This window comes from Myotis daubentonii, chromosome 14, assembly GCF_963259705.1.
Source record: "Myotis daubentonii chromosome 14, mMyoDau2.1, whole genome shotgun sequence".
Taxonomy (NCBI): Eukaryota; Metazoa; Chordata; class Mammalia; order Chiroptera; family Vespertilionidae; genus Myotis; species Myotis daubentonii.
This window is the reverse complement of record NC_081853.1, coordinates 57,785,459-57,800,326: the sequence shown is the minus strand read 5'-3', so window position 1 is coordinate 57,800,326 and position 14,868 is coordinate 57,785,459. Positions and strand designations below refer to the sequence as shown.

The 14,868-nt window shown below is 42.3% G+C and overlaps 1 protein-coding gene across 4 annotated transcripts in view; it reads left to right on the top strand.

Annotated features, from left to right (window-relative positions):
• Positions 1–14,868, top strand: part of RBM6 (RNA binding motif protein 6) — a 72,364-nt gene that overhangs the window by 19,967 nt on the left and 37,529 nt on the right. For 2 of the 4 annotated variants that reach the window (XM_059664700.1, XM_059664701.1), the window contains one exon: positions 12,212–12,285. The exons of the other annotated variants lie outside the window; for them this stretch is intronic. In XM_059664700.1, the coding sequence (XP_059520683.1) occupies positions 12,212–12,285 (74 nt within the window). The remainder of the gene's footprint in view (positions 1–12,211; positions 12,286–14,868) is intronic. 4 annotated transcript variants of the gene reach the window in all.

The following is a 14,868-nucleotide window of genomic DNA, read 5'->3' as shown; positions in this document are numbered from 1 at the left end:
CTGTATGTAAAAGTTTATGTCTTAATTGCTTCAGCATGAAATTATAACTTTCCAGAGAAATTGTACAAATTAGTGGTTTCTTTCCAGTCTTGCTTGGAGAACAGAGTCCTGCAATAACTAGTTTGTTGAAATCCATAAATAGATCCAGAAGAACTGTCTCTTTGACCTCTGTTCTGTGGTCTTAACTGCAGGTTAAACTTTTCAGAATATCCTCCTAATATTTGAGAGTACCAAGTTTCATCAGTTCCTTCAAATCTTTTTTTTTTAATTTAATTTTATTGTTTGAAGTATTACAAATAGTAGTACATATGTCCCCCCCCATTGGCCTCCCCCCACCTCCCCTACCCCCCAGGACATGTTTACTAGTACAGAAATGTAGTCAAAAGGGAAGTGCCAAACACTTAAAGTATTGACCAATATTTTTAGGACTACATAATATGAAATTGCTTAAAAATAAGCTAATATTTAAGTGATCTAACTTGCAGAATTTTACTTTGAAGAAAGTAGAGCATTAATCTTTTCACAGAATTTAGATTTCAGTAATCCAAGTTAAGGAACTCTTCAACCAAGAGCATGCCATATTTTTGAGGATATAGTTTACTTTTAAACAGTTTACCATGGCATAAAATTTTTGCTTTAACTAGATAGCTGCTTCTTCAGATTGGTTCTGCAGAGGGAAACTATCCACAAAAATAAATTTTTCTGCTTGAAATAGTCTGGTGCTGAAGTAAATTTACATTAAATCTAGAAATATCTTTTCTGTAATTTGAGAACACACTCAGAAGCATTATTTCTCAGAAAGCTAATCATTTCTTTGTTTTAAAAGCAACTCTGAATTTGTGGAAACATGACTAAGCGTTCCTCTGTTCTTGCATACTTCACCTACCGTTTTTGTTTGTTTTGCACGTGTCTTACACACACCTTCGTGGTTTACTGTTATCTTTGGGGATTAGAGTTTATAGGCTGCAGTCGCTTTTTAACTGCAATAGGGCAATAACCTCAGCTTTCATCTTGGTTTATGCATTGCTTCCATTAGGCACTGGCCTATTTAGGAAAGTAGAGATATCTTTTTTTAATTATTTTATTGTTTAAAGTTTTACATATGTCTCCTTTTCCCCCCACTGATTCCCCTGACGCCCCCCCCCCCCCCGCCACTCCCACCCTCAAGGGCAAGCCCCTACTGCCCCAGTGTCTGTGTCCATTGGTTATGCTAATACGCACGCATACAAGTCCTTTAGTGGATCTCCCCCACCCCCGCCATTTGTCTCTGGATCTATTTTTGTTCATCAGTTTATGTTGATCATTTTATTCCACATATGAGTGAGATCCTGTGATACTTATCTTTCTCCGACTGGCTTATTTCCCTTAGCATAATGCTCGCCAGTTTCATCCGTGCTGTTGCAGGAAAGTAGAGATAGCTTGATGTTAAAATAACAGCAATTGAAACTCTTCATTTCGTTAGTACTTACTGGTTTTCTGTCTGTTGTCAGAATATTAGCAGAGTAAGACACACTACAGAAGTTCCTAAATGTGCTGGCCGTGTAGCCATTGGAGCCATAACGGGCCGACCAAAGGCATTGACACGCGTGTGAAATCATTCAGGACGTTGGTTTAGAAAAATACACCTTTCAGGAGCTGCAGTCCTTTCTTGGCATTTTCTTATATGAAGTGATAATAGTAGGTAGATAGATTTCTTTTTATAATGAAAGGATTAGATTACCAGTCCCATACTGTCCATATTACATCTCTGTGTGGCAAGTAGGGTGAACTTTTGAAAACACCGGTTAGATCATGTTACACCCTTGCCTATAATCCTCTCCTGGCCTCCCACCTCACTTGGAAGAAATTCCCAACTCTGCCCTGCATGAGCCGGCCTTTGGCTGTTTGGCCTCATCCTGTACTGCTCTCCACCTTTCTTATGCTCTAGCCAGCCCAACCTTTGCTCTAGTCCTTGACCAATACAGGCTTCTTTCTCTGTCGGGGCCTTTGCACTGCTCTTCCCTCTGATCCTCACTTGTCTTCTGGGGTTTAGTCCTTGGCTTCAGTTTCACTTCGCAGAGGCCTTGCCTCACGATACCAATCTAAAATCCCCCCATCGTCATTTTTCGTTATATCCTAGTTTATTGTCATAGGATCCATCACTGATGTTTTTCTCAGGGGTTTTGTGTGTCTTATTTCTCCCACTGGACAGTTCGTTCCGGAACAGCAGGAGCCTGTGTGTCTTGGTCCGTCCTAATCCTAAGTGCTTAAACCCTGCCTGGCACAGAGGGGTCCCAGTGTGCACGGGATGAATGTGCTCGGGACAGTCAGGGTTAGAGAACTTTAACCTTTACTTCTAAAAAGATTGTGTGTGAATTTCAGTAGAAAAGGTGATTTTATAAATGGCAGTCACTTTTCTAAAGCTGCCTGCTAACCTGCAGAGACCATCAGGATTGCTATTGCTCACAAGAGGGGTGAGTGGGGTGGGGCTCACCCTTTAGTTGATGTAATGGGGAGCCAGTCTATAGCATATTCATCACAGACTCCAGTGAGAGCCTTGGAATCTCTCTCTCGTTCAGAGCTGTGTAAGGACAGGGCCACGACTTTGATCCCAAATCTGCGGGTTCGGATGAGTGCATAAATGTTTCTGAATATGGAAAGGTAATGTGATTTATAGATCATATATGAATTAATACCCTAGTGCAGCAGTTCTCAACCTGTGGGTCGCGACCCCTTTGGCGGTCAAACGACCCTTTCACAGGGGTCGCCTAAGACCATCCTGCATATCAGGTATTTACATTACGTTTCATCACAGTAGCAACATTACAGTTATGAAGTAGCAACAAAAATAATTTTATGGTTGGGTCACAACATGAGGAACTGTATTTAAAGAGCCTGAAGGTTGAGAACCACTGCCCTAGTGGGATGTATATTAGACATAATATTTCTAGAGCAAAATGTATGTCTACTCTCACTAAGAGGACTTAAAAAAGACTAGGAGGAGACAGTATAGTGGAGATCTGGATTTGTCTCCAGATGACTTGACTGAAAATATACCAAAAACTTGATATTTAAGAAATTTTTGGATTTTGGAGTTGCATATAAGGGATTGTGCACCTATATATGTTGCGTATATTTGAGTTTTTCTTTTGCCATTTTCAAATATATTATAACCCCCTTCATTGTAAAGTACCTTGAGTTACATGATTATATTCCTGGGGAAGTATCAGAGTGAAATGTCTTTTGGTGACTGGACAAACTCTTGTGCATGCATACAATGCCACACTCCTCAACAGCAATTGAAGAAACTACTCATGCACGTGACAACAGGGATAAGTCTCATGGCATCACGCTGAGTGGAGGAAAGGACTCAGAGGCTGTGCACACTGACATGAAGGGAAACGAAGCCCTGAAGATGCTGCGGTTCATGCGCATGTCCGCTGTTAGACAGTCCCTTGGGGCAGAAGCTGGGGGGGGGGGGGCTGGTGAGTAGGACTTCACAGCTCTGCTGAGGTCAAGTGACTAGATAATGTCACTTAAAAAAGCACACAAAAGAATCAGTCCTGGCTGGTGTGGCTCGGTTGGTTGGAGTGTCATCCTGTGCGCCGAAGGGTCGCAGGTTTGATCCCTGCTCAGGGCACATGCCAAGGTTGTGGGTTTTATCTCCAGTCAGGGTGCATATGGGAGGCAACTAATTGTTGTTTCTCTGTCTCTCCCTCTCCCTCTCCCTTTCTCTCTCTAAAACTCAGTTTTTAAAAAATGAATCGAATGTTCCTGAATGATGGTGACAGGGTAGAGAAATCATTGCATGGTATAAGCTTCATTAGGTTTCTCCTCGTAACCTATCAGCTGGATTTGTGCCACAAACTAAATGATTTCCTGCCTTTGCTTGCCTCCAAATCAAAGAAGACATTAGTCATGCTGTCTTCTATCACACTCCATGCTATAAAAATTCCTGGCAGCAATGTAGATTATGTATGAATTGGTGGTTAAATAATATTTGTCTAAATATTGAGATGTGTATGTGCAAACTCTGGAAATAAAACATTGGATGAGTAGAACCTACGAAGAAAATTTCCCCAAAATGGTACTGTCACACTCAAGTTTGGTTTTGAAAACTGTTCAGTAGTGTTATGTTGAGGGAATAGAGTTTTCTATTTTGTTGTTCATATCATTATAAGTCAGGGGTGGGCAACCTTTTTGTGAGTGCGTGCCAAAACCAGCAAAATCTCTGACTCAAAATTCTTCTGCATGCCAACCCTAATTTTTTGAGAACGTGTTACACCTACTTGATATCCCTTAAGGTGTACGTATGTGAAGAACCTTGAAGAAATGATAAAATTCATTCAAGCGACAAAAACACAGTATATGATGATGAAAAATGCATTTATTTTTTAATGTATACATGTACACTGATAGTCCGACAGAAAACTTTATGACTCCGTTTGACATTATCAGTGGGACTTTTGCTGCTGCATCACTGATGACAGAGATTTTACATCAGGTTTATATTTCGTGACCTTCAGAGATATGCACGAGCTACTGCTTTCATCCATCAGGCTACTCCCATTATGAGACTTAACAAAATTCATCACTGAGAGCAAAGATTCACAAGCGTATGTGGATGAAACCAAAACACTGGTCGGCTCTAGGAAGGCAGGGAGAGTTAAGGTAGAGGCATAGAAATTGCTCTTCCCCTCTCTCGTCAATCCATGTCTATGGTCTTTAAGAGAACTTGTTATGTAAAATTATTTATTTATCTAAGATGCACCTACTCTGAATTTATCTGAAAAATAAAAAAGTCGGTATTAAGAAAAAAATTGTAAATGGAAGATAAGAGAGGGTTTCGCATGCCAGCAAAAGTTACTGGCGTGCTATGTTTGGCACGTGTGCCAGGGGTTGCCCACCCCTGTTATAAGTAATTTAAAATTTTATATTTGTTAGAAAATGAAAAAATTTTCATTTTAGCTTTTGGACTAATACCAAACCCTAGACAGTGCTCACTTTTCATACAATGAATATCTTGGCAAATGTACAAGCATATCTGATGAAATGGACTTTTTTTGGGGAAACCTTAATCGAAAATAGTCCTGTATTTTATTTTATTATTATTATTATTATTATTATTATTATTATTATTTTAATTCCATTTAATAGTCCTGTATTTTAAAATGGCTGCTTGGAGGACAAGTGCTGTCAGTTAAGTTCCTGATCATGGTAGTGCTTGCCATTGAACTTGGCAGAAAGTGGGCGGGGGGCAAACTTCAGGTACATTGAGAGGCAGAGGTTTGAACATGTTCAGGAATGACATCAGTGGGAAGCAGTGTTTGTCTCCCATGTCAGAGGCACAGAGATGATGAGAGGTTTTTTTTGCTCCTGACACCAGCCAATTCTGGCACCAAGTGGTCATCCTGTGATTCAGTTCAGTTCTGACCCTACCCAGGGTTAGCATCAGACCCCATAGGTTTAAGGGCTCATCCTGTAAGGCTGCCCTTACTTCAGGTGCCAGTCACACATGTACCGAGATCACCCACACTTCTGCTGGAGGGTCTCATATCCCCCCTTTAGGTTTGAGAATGTGCTAGAATGGCTTACAAGATTGAGGAAAACAGTTTATTGTAAAGGACCAAGTGAAGAGGTATGGAGGTTCATAGGTCTGCAAGTATCTTTGAATATGGATTTGTAAACCAACCTGGAAGCTTTCCAAACGCCATCATTTATGGAGGTTCCATATGTAAACATTATTTTTTATTTTTTATTTTTTTATTATTATTTTTTTTTACCACCCTCGATCACCACATTCTCTTTCACCTGCCAAATGTGGGCTGTGTTGTGAGGATTAAAAGTGGCTGTAAACATTATTGATTAAGTCATTGGTCATTGATCATTGACTCGATCTGTAGCCCTTTTTCTCCCTGGAGTTGGGGAATGAGGTTGAAAGTTCCAAGCTTCTGATCAGGGCTTGGTCTCTCTGATGACCAGTCTCCATCCTGGAACTATCCATCAAGAGTCGCCTCATTAGAACAAAAGACAGTCATATACCCTTATCGCTCAGGAAATTCCAAGAGTTTTAGGAATTCTGCGGCAAGAAACTGGAACAAAGACCAAATATGTATTTTTAAAAATATTTTTTTATTGATTTTAGAGAGAGTGAGAGAGAAACATCAATGATGAGAGGGATTGATCGGCTGCCTCCTGCACACCCCCTACTGGGGACTGAGCCCGCAACCCGAGCTTGTGCCCTTGATTGGAATTGAACCTGGGACCTTTGAGTCCGCAGGCCCACGCTCTATCCACTGAGCCAAACCAGCCAGGGCCCAAATATTTTTTGATGATACCACAGATGGGGATCCCCAAACTGGATCTGGTTGGTTCTAGTACCTTTAGCTGAGCACCAGTTCTCTGTTATAGAGCATGAATGACCTAGGCTCATGTTCTGGCCAAAGTGTCACAAAATGCCTGTTGTCTGACCCTTCTCTGGATGCAAGTTCAGTTCTGGAATAGATGAGTGGCTGGGCCAGTGTGATCTGCTCATATCCGGAGCATCTTTTAGTTTGGCCCAGAAAACCATCATGGATGAAGTGACCCTATGATTAATTTTGGACTTTGAAAACTCCTTGAAAATACAAGCAACAACAAAATTCTTAAAAATAGCCAGTTGGTACAGATGGAAAACTAAATAAAATAGAACCATAATGCAGTTTTCAAAAATTTACCAAGTGATCATAATGCACATCTTCCTTGTTTCGTGTGTTTTATTATAAACCAGCAACTCACATGCATGGTTGAGGGGGAGAGATCTGAAAGTGCTTGTGTCAGAGAGATGGATTTCATACGGGCCAATTCCAACTTTCCCAGAGGGTAGTTTGACCTGGAGATCCGGTATTTCCCTCGTTTTCCTGATGAACGCAGCAGGGGATGTTCCGGTGAGGTTCTCAGCAGCAGAGTAGTGGTCGGCAGTGTGCGCAGGTCTCCTCAGTTCTTTCATTCTTGATAGAAATTCAGATGCCTGGATCGATTCTGTTTTGGTTCTTGCTAAAATCTCTACCTTGGTAATATTTTACTTTTCTTCTCAAAACCTATATTCCCCAATGAAATGGAATTAGGGAAACAGGATCCATAGAACCAAGCCCTCTTGAATCTCTATTAGGATTTCTCATGGTGCTTTTTATATTCGTAATGCTTCTTCCCACAGAAATAACACTCCTTGTTTAGAGGGAAAAAACTGCATTCATTTCCCTCAAAGATCCCCAATAAAATAATTTCTTTTCTCTCTGCCTATGTCCTTTAATATCCTGATTCCTTTTACATTTTGTATTTGCTATATATATTCTGGGCTTTTTCAGTCAGTCAGTACTCTCCAAATGTGAAATTCAACCACACTTCTCTATGTTAGTTGGGTTTTCTAGGTCAGTTTGAATATAGGGCTGCTCATCTCATTTGCCTAAATTAACATTGCTGTATAATTGCTTGGTGTGGACTAGCAGACTTGAATGAGGGAGCCATGTCTGTCAGCATCACCAGGTCAGCTTTTGGGGGGGCAGAGACTAAAGAATTGATTCTGGAGTTGATATTATTTATCAGGGCTTTGTTTTCTGTACCCTTGTTCCCCATAAGCACCTGGTTAGATTTTCTCACAGATACTTTTTTGGGGAACAGGCAACCACATGGTTAATGAAGAGACAAGAGTCCAAATATTAATTTTATCTTTATAGATGTTCTCCCTTTGCCTTGTTCTCATTCTCAGCTGCCAAAAAAAAGTATAAGAGCATTCATTCACATTTCTATGAGAAATGGATAGTTTCAGGTTAGAAAACGGAGTAAGATGTGCTTTTGAATAGTCATGGAAATAAGAACTAAGACCCATCAGCCCACCAGACTTCTTCCCAGCGTCTGTTGGAGGAAGGAAAAGGAAATAAAAGAGACCTTTTGTTCCTCTCGGTAAGAACACATCTGTCTGTGTGACAATGAACACGGAGTTTGCCATCTTTTATTTTTATTTTTATTTTTAATTTTTGAGTTGTCATCTTGATGGTTCCACATGGTTCTGACTGCAGGGTTGGTTGGTTGTTTTCAGAATGTTTAGGTCTCTGGGTAGAATGAATACCTTCTGTGTCTACTAAAACTTTTCCTGTGGATTATAAAAGCTTAATTTTCTCAGTGTAACAATCCAACCACTGTAATTATTTCTGTATACAGTTGTGTTGCCTATGTCATTTTTAAATTTCTATGTATTCACCTGTGCTTGCTCTACCCCTCCTCCACCCTACACCTCACCTTCCCTCTCGTGAAGTTAGCATGGGAGGCAGGGGTGACTCGGCTGGGGCTTCAGGTGGTCTCTATTTCCAGGTTTCTCTGAGTGTGAGGGTTCACTGTGCTGGTTGTGATTCTGTTATTTCAAGTCGCATATTTTCATATATTATGGCCCTTATATATGCAAGCCAGCCCTTCATCTGGTGTCATCCAGAAGAGCAATCTGTTGCAGCGCGGGAGGAAACAGGCATGTTGGACTTAACCTGTGTTGAGAGATGGTATGTTCTTCACCTTGGGGTGTTGGAGTATGATTTTGACAGTGCATGGTTTTCATCTCATGGGCTGACTTCTGTCTCTATCCTCCGAGTTAGATATGACTTTCTATTTAATCCTAGTCCTTTTTCCTGTACATATTTTATATAATTGTCCTCATTTTTAGAGCTTTTAAAATATATTAAGTATCCTATAGCAAGTCTTTTACCATATTGTCATTTTTTTTGTTTTGTTTTGTTTTGTTTTTAATCCTCACCTGAGGATATTTTTCCTTTGATTTTTAGAGAAAGTGGAAGGGAGGGGGAGAAAGAAACATCGATGTGAGAGAGAGACATTGATTGGTTGCCTTCCATGTGTGTCCCAACCAGGGCTGTGGATTGGGCCTGTAACCAAGGTATGTGCCCTTTACCAGAATCGAACCCAGGACCCTTCAGTTCACGGGCTGATGCTCTGTCCACTGAGCCAAACTGGCTAGGGCTGTAATTTTTATAGCCATCATTTATAATAAGACTTTGGGTTTTTGTCCTTTCAGAACTTTGACAGCCAGTATAAGTTAGTCTGTGAATGATTGCTTTCTAATTTGCATACTCAGGCCCACTCCCAATGGTTCTGCCGTTGACATTGTGCAGTAAGAATAATTTGTTGTGCTGCAAATTTCAGTATTTCTTAACTGCAGACGTGGTCTTGTCTGTGCTCAAGATGTGGGACCCTTTCTGTAAATGGGCTGCGGGGAATTTGGAATTCAAATTACTTGCATCAGTGTTAAAGGGTGAGGCCCTCTGGTGTAGCGGTTCATAGCATCAGTTTGAGTCTGACTGCCTGGGTTTGAGCAAACCGTTCGTTCTTTGCCGCTTCACGTGGGTAAGTGAGGTCAGTCATACTTGCCTCATAGGGTACTCTTGTGAGGATTCAGTTAATGTATGTGAAGTAAATGTAACTTAGTATCATCATTAATGTTGTTAGTTACTGAAAATTCTTATGGTATAACCATGAGTCTTGGACACACAAAATGCCTGGGATCGCCCTAGCCAGCTTGGCTTAGTGGGTAGAGCATAAGTTTTAGGCATTATAATTAAACTTTAAACTTCTGTTCTTGTTTGATAGCTAAAGTTGTGGGCAGGAGAAATTGAGCAGAGCATTGAGCTTGTGAATTTAATATTAAATCTAAAGTACATTGTCAGCATACAGTATTGCAGGATTGATGTATAAAGATGTTATTAGATGCTCTTAATGTCTCCTGTGGACCGTATCTTTTCCTTCCCAGTGACTTTAGTATCAAAGTCTGTTTGTCCTTTAGTGAAGTATGAATGTTATCAAGAGTGTTCTCTCTCTCTCTCTCTCTCTCTCTCTCTCTCTCTCTCTCTCTCTCTCTCTCTCTCTCCAGATGCTGTATGCTCCTTTGGGCCACAATACTTACTTCTTTAAGCATAGGAAGGAAGCTCAAGGCTTTGCTAGTTTGGTGTTGGTTCCTATTTTCATTTCAGCAGCTGTGAGTTGCTAACCACACTCCTGCACTCTTTCTTGGTGTGTTATGTAGCAGCCATCACATACTTGAGTGCACCTCTGCTTGTTCTGTGGCTACCCCTTATCCCTTTCTGACTGTAAACATTCGTTTGAGTGTTTGCAGTAGATATCCTATATAATAAAAGCCTAATATGCTAAGTGTCTGACCATTCGTTCTACCAGTTGCTATGATGCTCACTGACCACCAGGGGGGCAGACGCTCCAACCAGTAGGTTAGCTTGCTGCTGGGGTCCAGCCCGTCGGGACTGGGTGAGATGGACCGGACATGCTCTGGAGCCCTCACACGGTCCCTCCCTGGCCCCGATCATGCGCCGGTGGGGTCCCTCGGCCTGGCCTGTGCCCTCTTGCAATCTGGGACCCCTCAGGGACCCTGAATCCGTGCACTGGGCCTTTAGTTGGTGATAAAAAGCACCTTAGTTGCTCTTGCTATTCTACAATGTTTCCCAGGAACACTCAGAGCCCTTTGCACAGTGCAGAATGTTTTATGTATGAGATGTGCACTGAGTTTGACCAAGAGAATCCATTCCATTGAAAGAAAGTAAGTAATGAAACAATTTCCCTTGCTAATAGGATATATACAGATATACTCACACCTTTTCTCTAAAGTAGTTTCATCTCTTCCAATAGTTACTAATCAGAGGAGCCTGATTTTGTGGTAAGTTTAAGTAGAGGTTGCAGGGGTTATGGTCAAAACTTTGAAATCGGGTAGAAAATTTGAGATTTCTAGCAGTTTTCTTTTATTCTTCCTGGTCATTTCCTAAAATTCAAAGCAAGAATCAACCTATACCGTCGTAACTTTTCTTAATGAACCTGAAGTATTTAACAAGATTATAACTATATTACTATCATGAAACATTTCAGGCCATTCATTCCACACGACAAGGAATCCAACCCATTTTACCAACTTTGGTCTACTTTTTAAGCTATATTTTCTATTACCGTAGGTGTGTTTTTTATTGTAATTAACTTAATATGATTTGATTTTTGGCTGTTGATGTCTTTTTTGTTTGTTTGTTTTGTTTAAAGTATTACACTTGTCTCCTTTTCCCCCATTGACCCCTGGCCCTTGCTGTCTTGAACCAATGATAGCAGTTTCCTATTATATATATATACTTTGTACTTAAAATTGTCCTGGGTTTTGTGTTGTTTTTCTTTCCTTGAGTTTTATTTCTCATCGGAACAAACCATATCTTTTTCTTGCTGTTCCATCTGTACAGTGTCCCCCTAAAGGTGAGCTTTCTCCTGTGAGGCAGTGGAGGAAGCATGGGAGCCCCTGGGGAGCACTGACAAGTGTATTTGTGCAGTCAGATGCTGGCGCCGCAGGGAAACTGCAGGGCGGTTGGGGTTAGAGTTCAGCAGCCTGTAAATCCCATGACTTTGCCGTTTCATGGGTCATGAGAGCCGCAGATGGCATTTGATCTGGAGAAAGGTGAAGGGTGTGATAACTAATGGTACGTACAGTTCTTCCATGTGTATTGATTGCTAACCACAGCTGTCTCTCCCCCAGCCTACCCACCGCAGATCTTTGTGCAGAAGCACAATTTTGGACCCAGCTCTTTGTACTTACTTATGCTTTTACACCTTCTTCCTTTGTAAAGATTTAGCTGGTTTATGACTTGAGTTGAAACAAGAAAAAAAAGAGGAGGCCTGAAATGGTTTCCCCCCTGCCAGCCAGAAGCCTCCCGTGGCATCCAAACAGAATAGTTGCCTCAGTCTGTCAGCACTTCTGTCTTTGAAGGTGGTTTCTGCTTGAAAAGTGGTGACTATTAGCATAGCTTTGGGATAATTGCTTCTACTCTCTCGGGATGCTTTTTTTTCCTCAGATACTTTCCTGTTCTTACTGACTTTTTCCCCAGAAGATTCAGCTTGTGGTTAAAATGTTTTGGGTCCCCACTTAAAACTCTCCGTGGGATGACCCTCTCGGAGCGTCAGTGCTAAAGAGCACAGAGGATCTTCTTGGTTCATAGGAAAAGTCCTTCTGGGAATGACTATCCAGAAACATCCAGACTTTCCTTCAGTACTTTTTTCTGTTTGGGGTAGCAGCTTTGCCTAGTTTAGGAGAGGGAGGGGCCAGCTGGGAGGGCTTGTGTGTAAGGGGTTCAGAAACAGGGGATTGAAGTGTGTTTTTTGTTTTTGCAAGGCACTAACACCACTCCCGTCTGTATTTAAATGCTGTCCCCAGGTTACGACTATGGCTATGTCTGCGTGGAGTTTTCACTCTTGGAAGATGCCATCGGATGCATGGAGGCCAACCAGGTTGCTTTATACTTCGGTCAAATGATGCTGGAAGGATCTATTTCTATGTATGGGGAGGGAGGGTTTCAAGTGATTAAACTTTGGAAAGGTGCCAGAAATTCATGTTTGCAGCACACCACATGCCAACCAAAAAGCGATTATGAGGAGAAACTTTAAAAGAGGCCGGAAGGGTCCTCTGGAGGAGTTAATGGGCGCAGAGTGTATTTTAAAAACCAAGCCCAGTTGTGGTTGGACTATATTTCAGAGACAGTAGATGGGGAAAGGACAGGCCTGGAGGAGTGCTTCCTCCTGTGGAGTGTGGCTGAGATGGGGGTCCTGATGCGAAGAATGATCCTTGGGGGTCTGTGATCTCAAGGCTCTGCCTGGCACAGGAATTCTGGGTCCGTACTCTTACCCAGACCTCGGGCCAAGACCGCTGATGGCAACGTCGATGGCACTCGGTCCTGCCTGCATGTGCTCCTTTCCTACAAGGGCCATCAGGGAGGAGAGCCTCACGGCTTGTTCGTGTGTGTTGCATTAATGGTTGCCCTCTGCAGATGGGAGTTTTGTACTCCAGGTTTTGGCTGCATATGTCAAAGCTGAATCTGTACTTCCCTCATGCTTGAAACACCCAGATGTATTCAGCTTGCCACCTCGATCTCTTATCTGAGTCTTAATTAAACCCTGCCTGGTAGTTTTGGGAAGAATTAGGAACTGGATAGAATCCTTCTTGTCTTGGTGTTTCCTTGGGGAAAGTTTTTTGTTTGTTTTTTTGTTGTGTCTTATTTCCTCCAACTGTAAAGTGAGAGAAGGAAGCGTAGTGATACAGTTTGATTTCAGGTACCCACTGCCTGTCCTTAACGGGGTGAGGGTAGTGCTCCCAGAGCCTCAGAAGCAGGCTCTGCTGGAGAAGAGCAGTGCGCTCGAGAGCGGCTCCTCTTGGGCAGCCTCAGGCCCTTTCATTGGCTTTGTCCCGTTCCACTGCTCACGCACTGAACCCTTTCCTTCTTTGGCCATCTTCTCCCTTATGGACATGACATGCTCTCTATCCTGTGGGAGAAGCACTAATTAGAAGGAAACGTGACGTGTCCATCTCCATTGTTAGTGATAGAAATACTGCTGGATCCTCAGAGAATGACTGGGTTCGGACCATACTCCCTGGACAGAGTTCTTGTTGACTGACTGTTCCATGTCCATCATTGAATCAGTCATTTAACAGACACTAATTATGTGTCAGAAACTTCTACCTTCCAGTATTGGGAGAGAAGAATGAAGGTCTAATCTGTATCCTTATGGTTGATTTCTTCCTGACAATCTGTCCTAATTCGAGAGCATTCATTTAATTCATAATCATCTTGTTCTGATCAGTGAATAGTCTTTAAATCCTTTGCCTCTGCACTGAGCAATACTTTGAGTGGTGGAAATATAAGCGGGGGCTGTGGCAGATGCCATCGCTTTTGTACCATTCCCTCATTTCTCCTAGAGAGGTGTTGCTTTATATTAGAGCTCTTTAACCTTTGCTCTCAAAACATAAAGCAGTGTTGTGCCTTAACTGCTTCTTCCCTCCATCCCTACCAAAAAATCTTATCGAAGGGACCCAGCCCCCTAAAGAGTAGTGCCAAGTAGAAGTAGGGCAGTCTTCTCTAAAAACAATGTTTATCCTTAGGGTTTCTCTTAGAGCCACACCTGGGAAAATGTGCATTTACACACACAGTATCTCTCTTCTCACCCATACCACCCAGTCTGTGGTCACTCGGGGACTCCAGGTCCCTGCTGAGTGATCCTTGCCCAATGAATGGGACAGCAGAACAAAGCAGGAGCAGGCCCAGGGTTCTCTCAGGTGTGAAACAGTGTTTGGACTGGTAAACGTTTTCTTTTTTTAAACATGTTCTTACTGATTTTTAGAGAGAAACGGGGAGAGAGAGAAACATCAATCAGCTGCCTCCTGCATGCCCCCTACGGAGATGGAGCACAGCAGCCCCAGCATGTGACCTGACCAGGAATCAAACCAGGGACCTCTCGCTGCACAGGACAACATTCAGCCAACTGAGCCACACCTGCCAGGGCGACAGGTAGACATTTTCATGCATAGGGTTCCATACAGCTCTCTGCAGGAGTAAACGTAAGGGCAGCCCTGTCTTGTAGGGCCTTATAATCTCAGACTAAGAAAGGTGACAGAGATCATGAGGTACTCAGGATCCCATAAATGTTCTCTCACACTCCAGATTTTTGTCTGATACATTTTCAATGTTCTTTGGAGTTATTTCTTAATGAGACATCACCACATCCATTCGACTCCTTCTCCTGCTTATTCTTCTCCTGGTTATGGGACTGAGGGCTTCCTGCTAGCACTGCCCCGCAGCAGTATCCTCTTGCTGAGCGACGTAGCCTTCCCTGTCCAATCGGCATTCTGTCAGTAGCCTTTACCACAGCTTGGCATGTGTGCACTTTGTTTTTATGAGACATTTTTTGAGAACGGGATCTTCAGTGAAATAGTATAGAGCTTGGAAGAGAGGAGTGAGTGTAGGCTCTGCCTCCTGGTATTACTTCCTAGCTGGGTTGTCTCTGGAAAGTTTTTTAACCTTCCTCAGCCCCGTTCCCTGT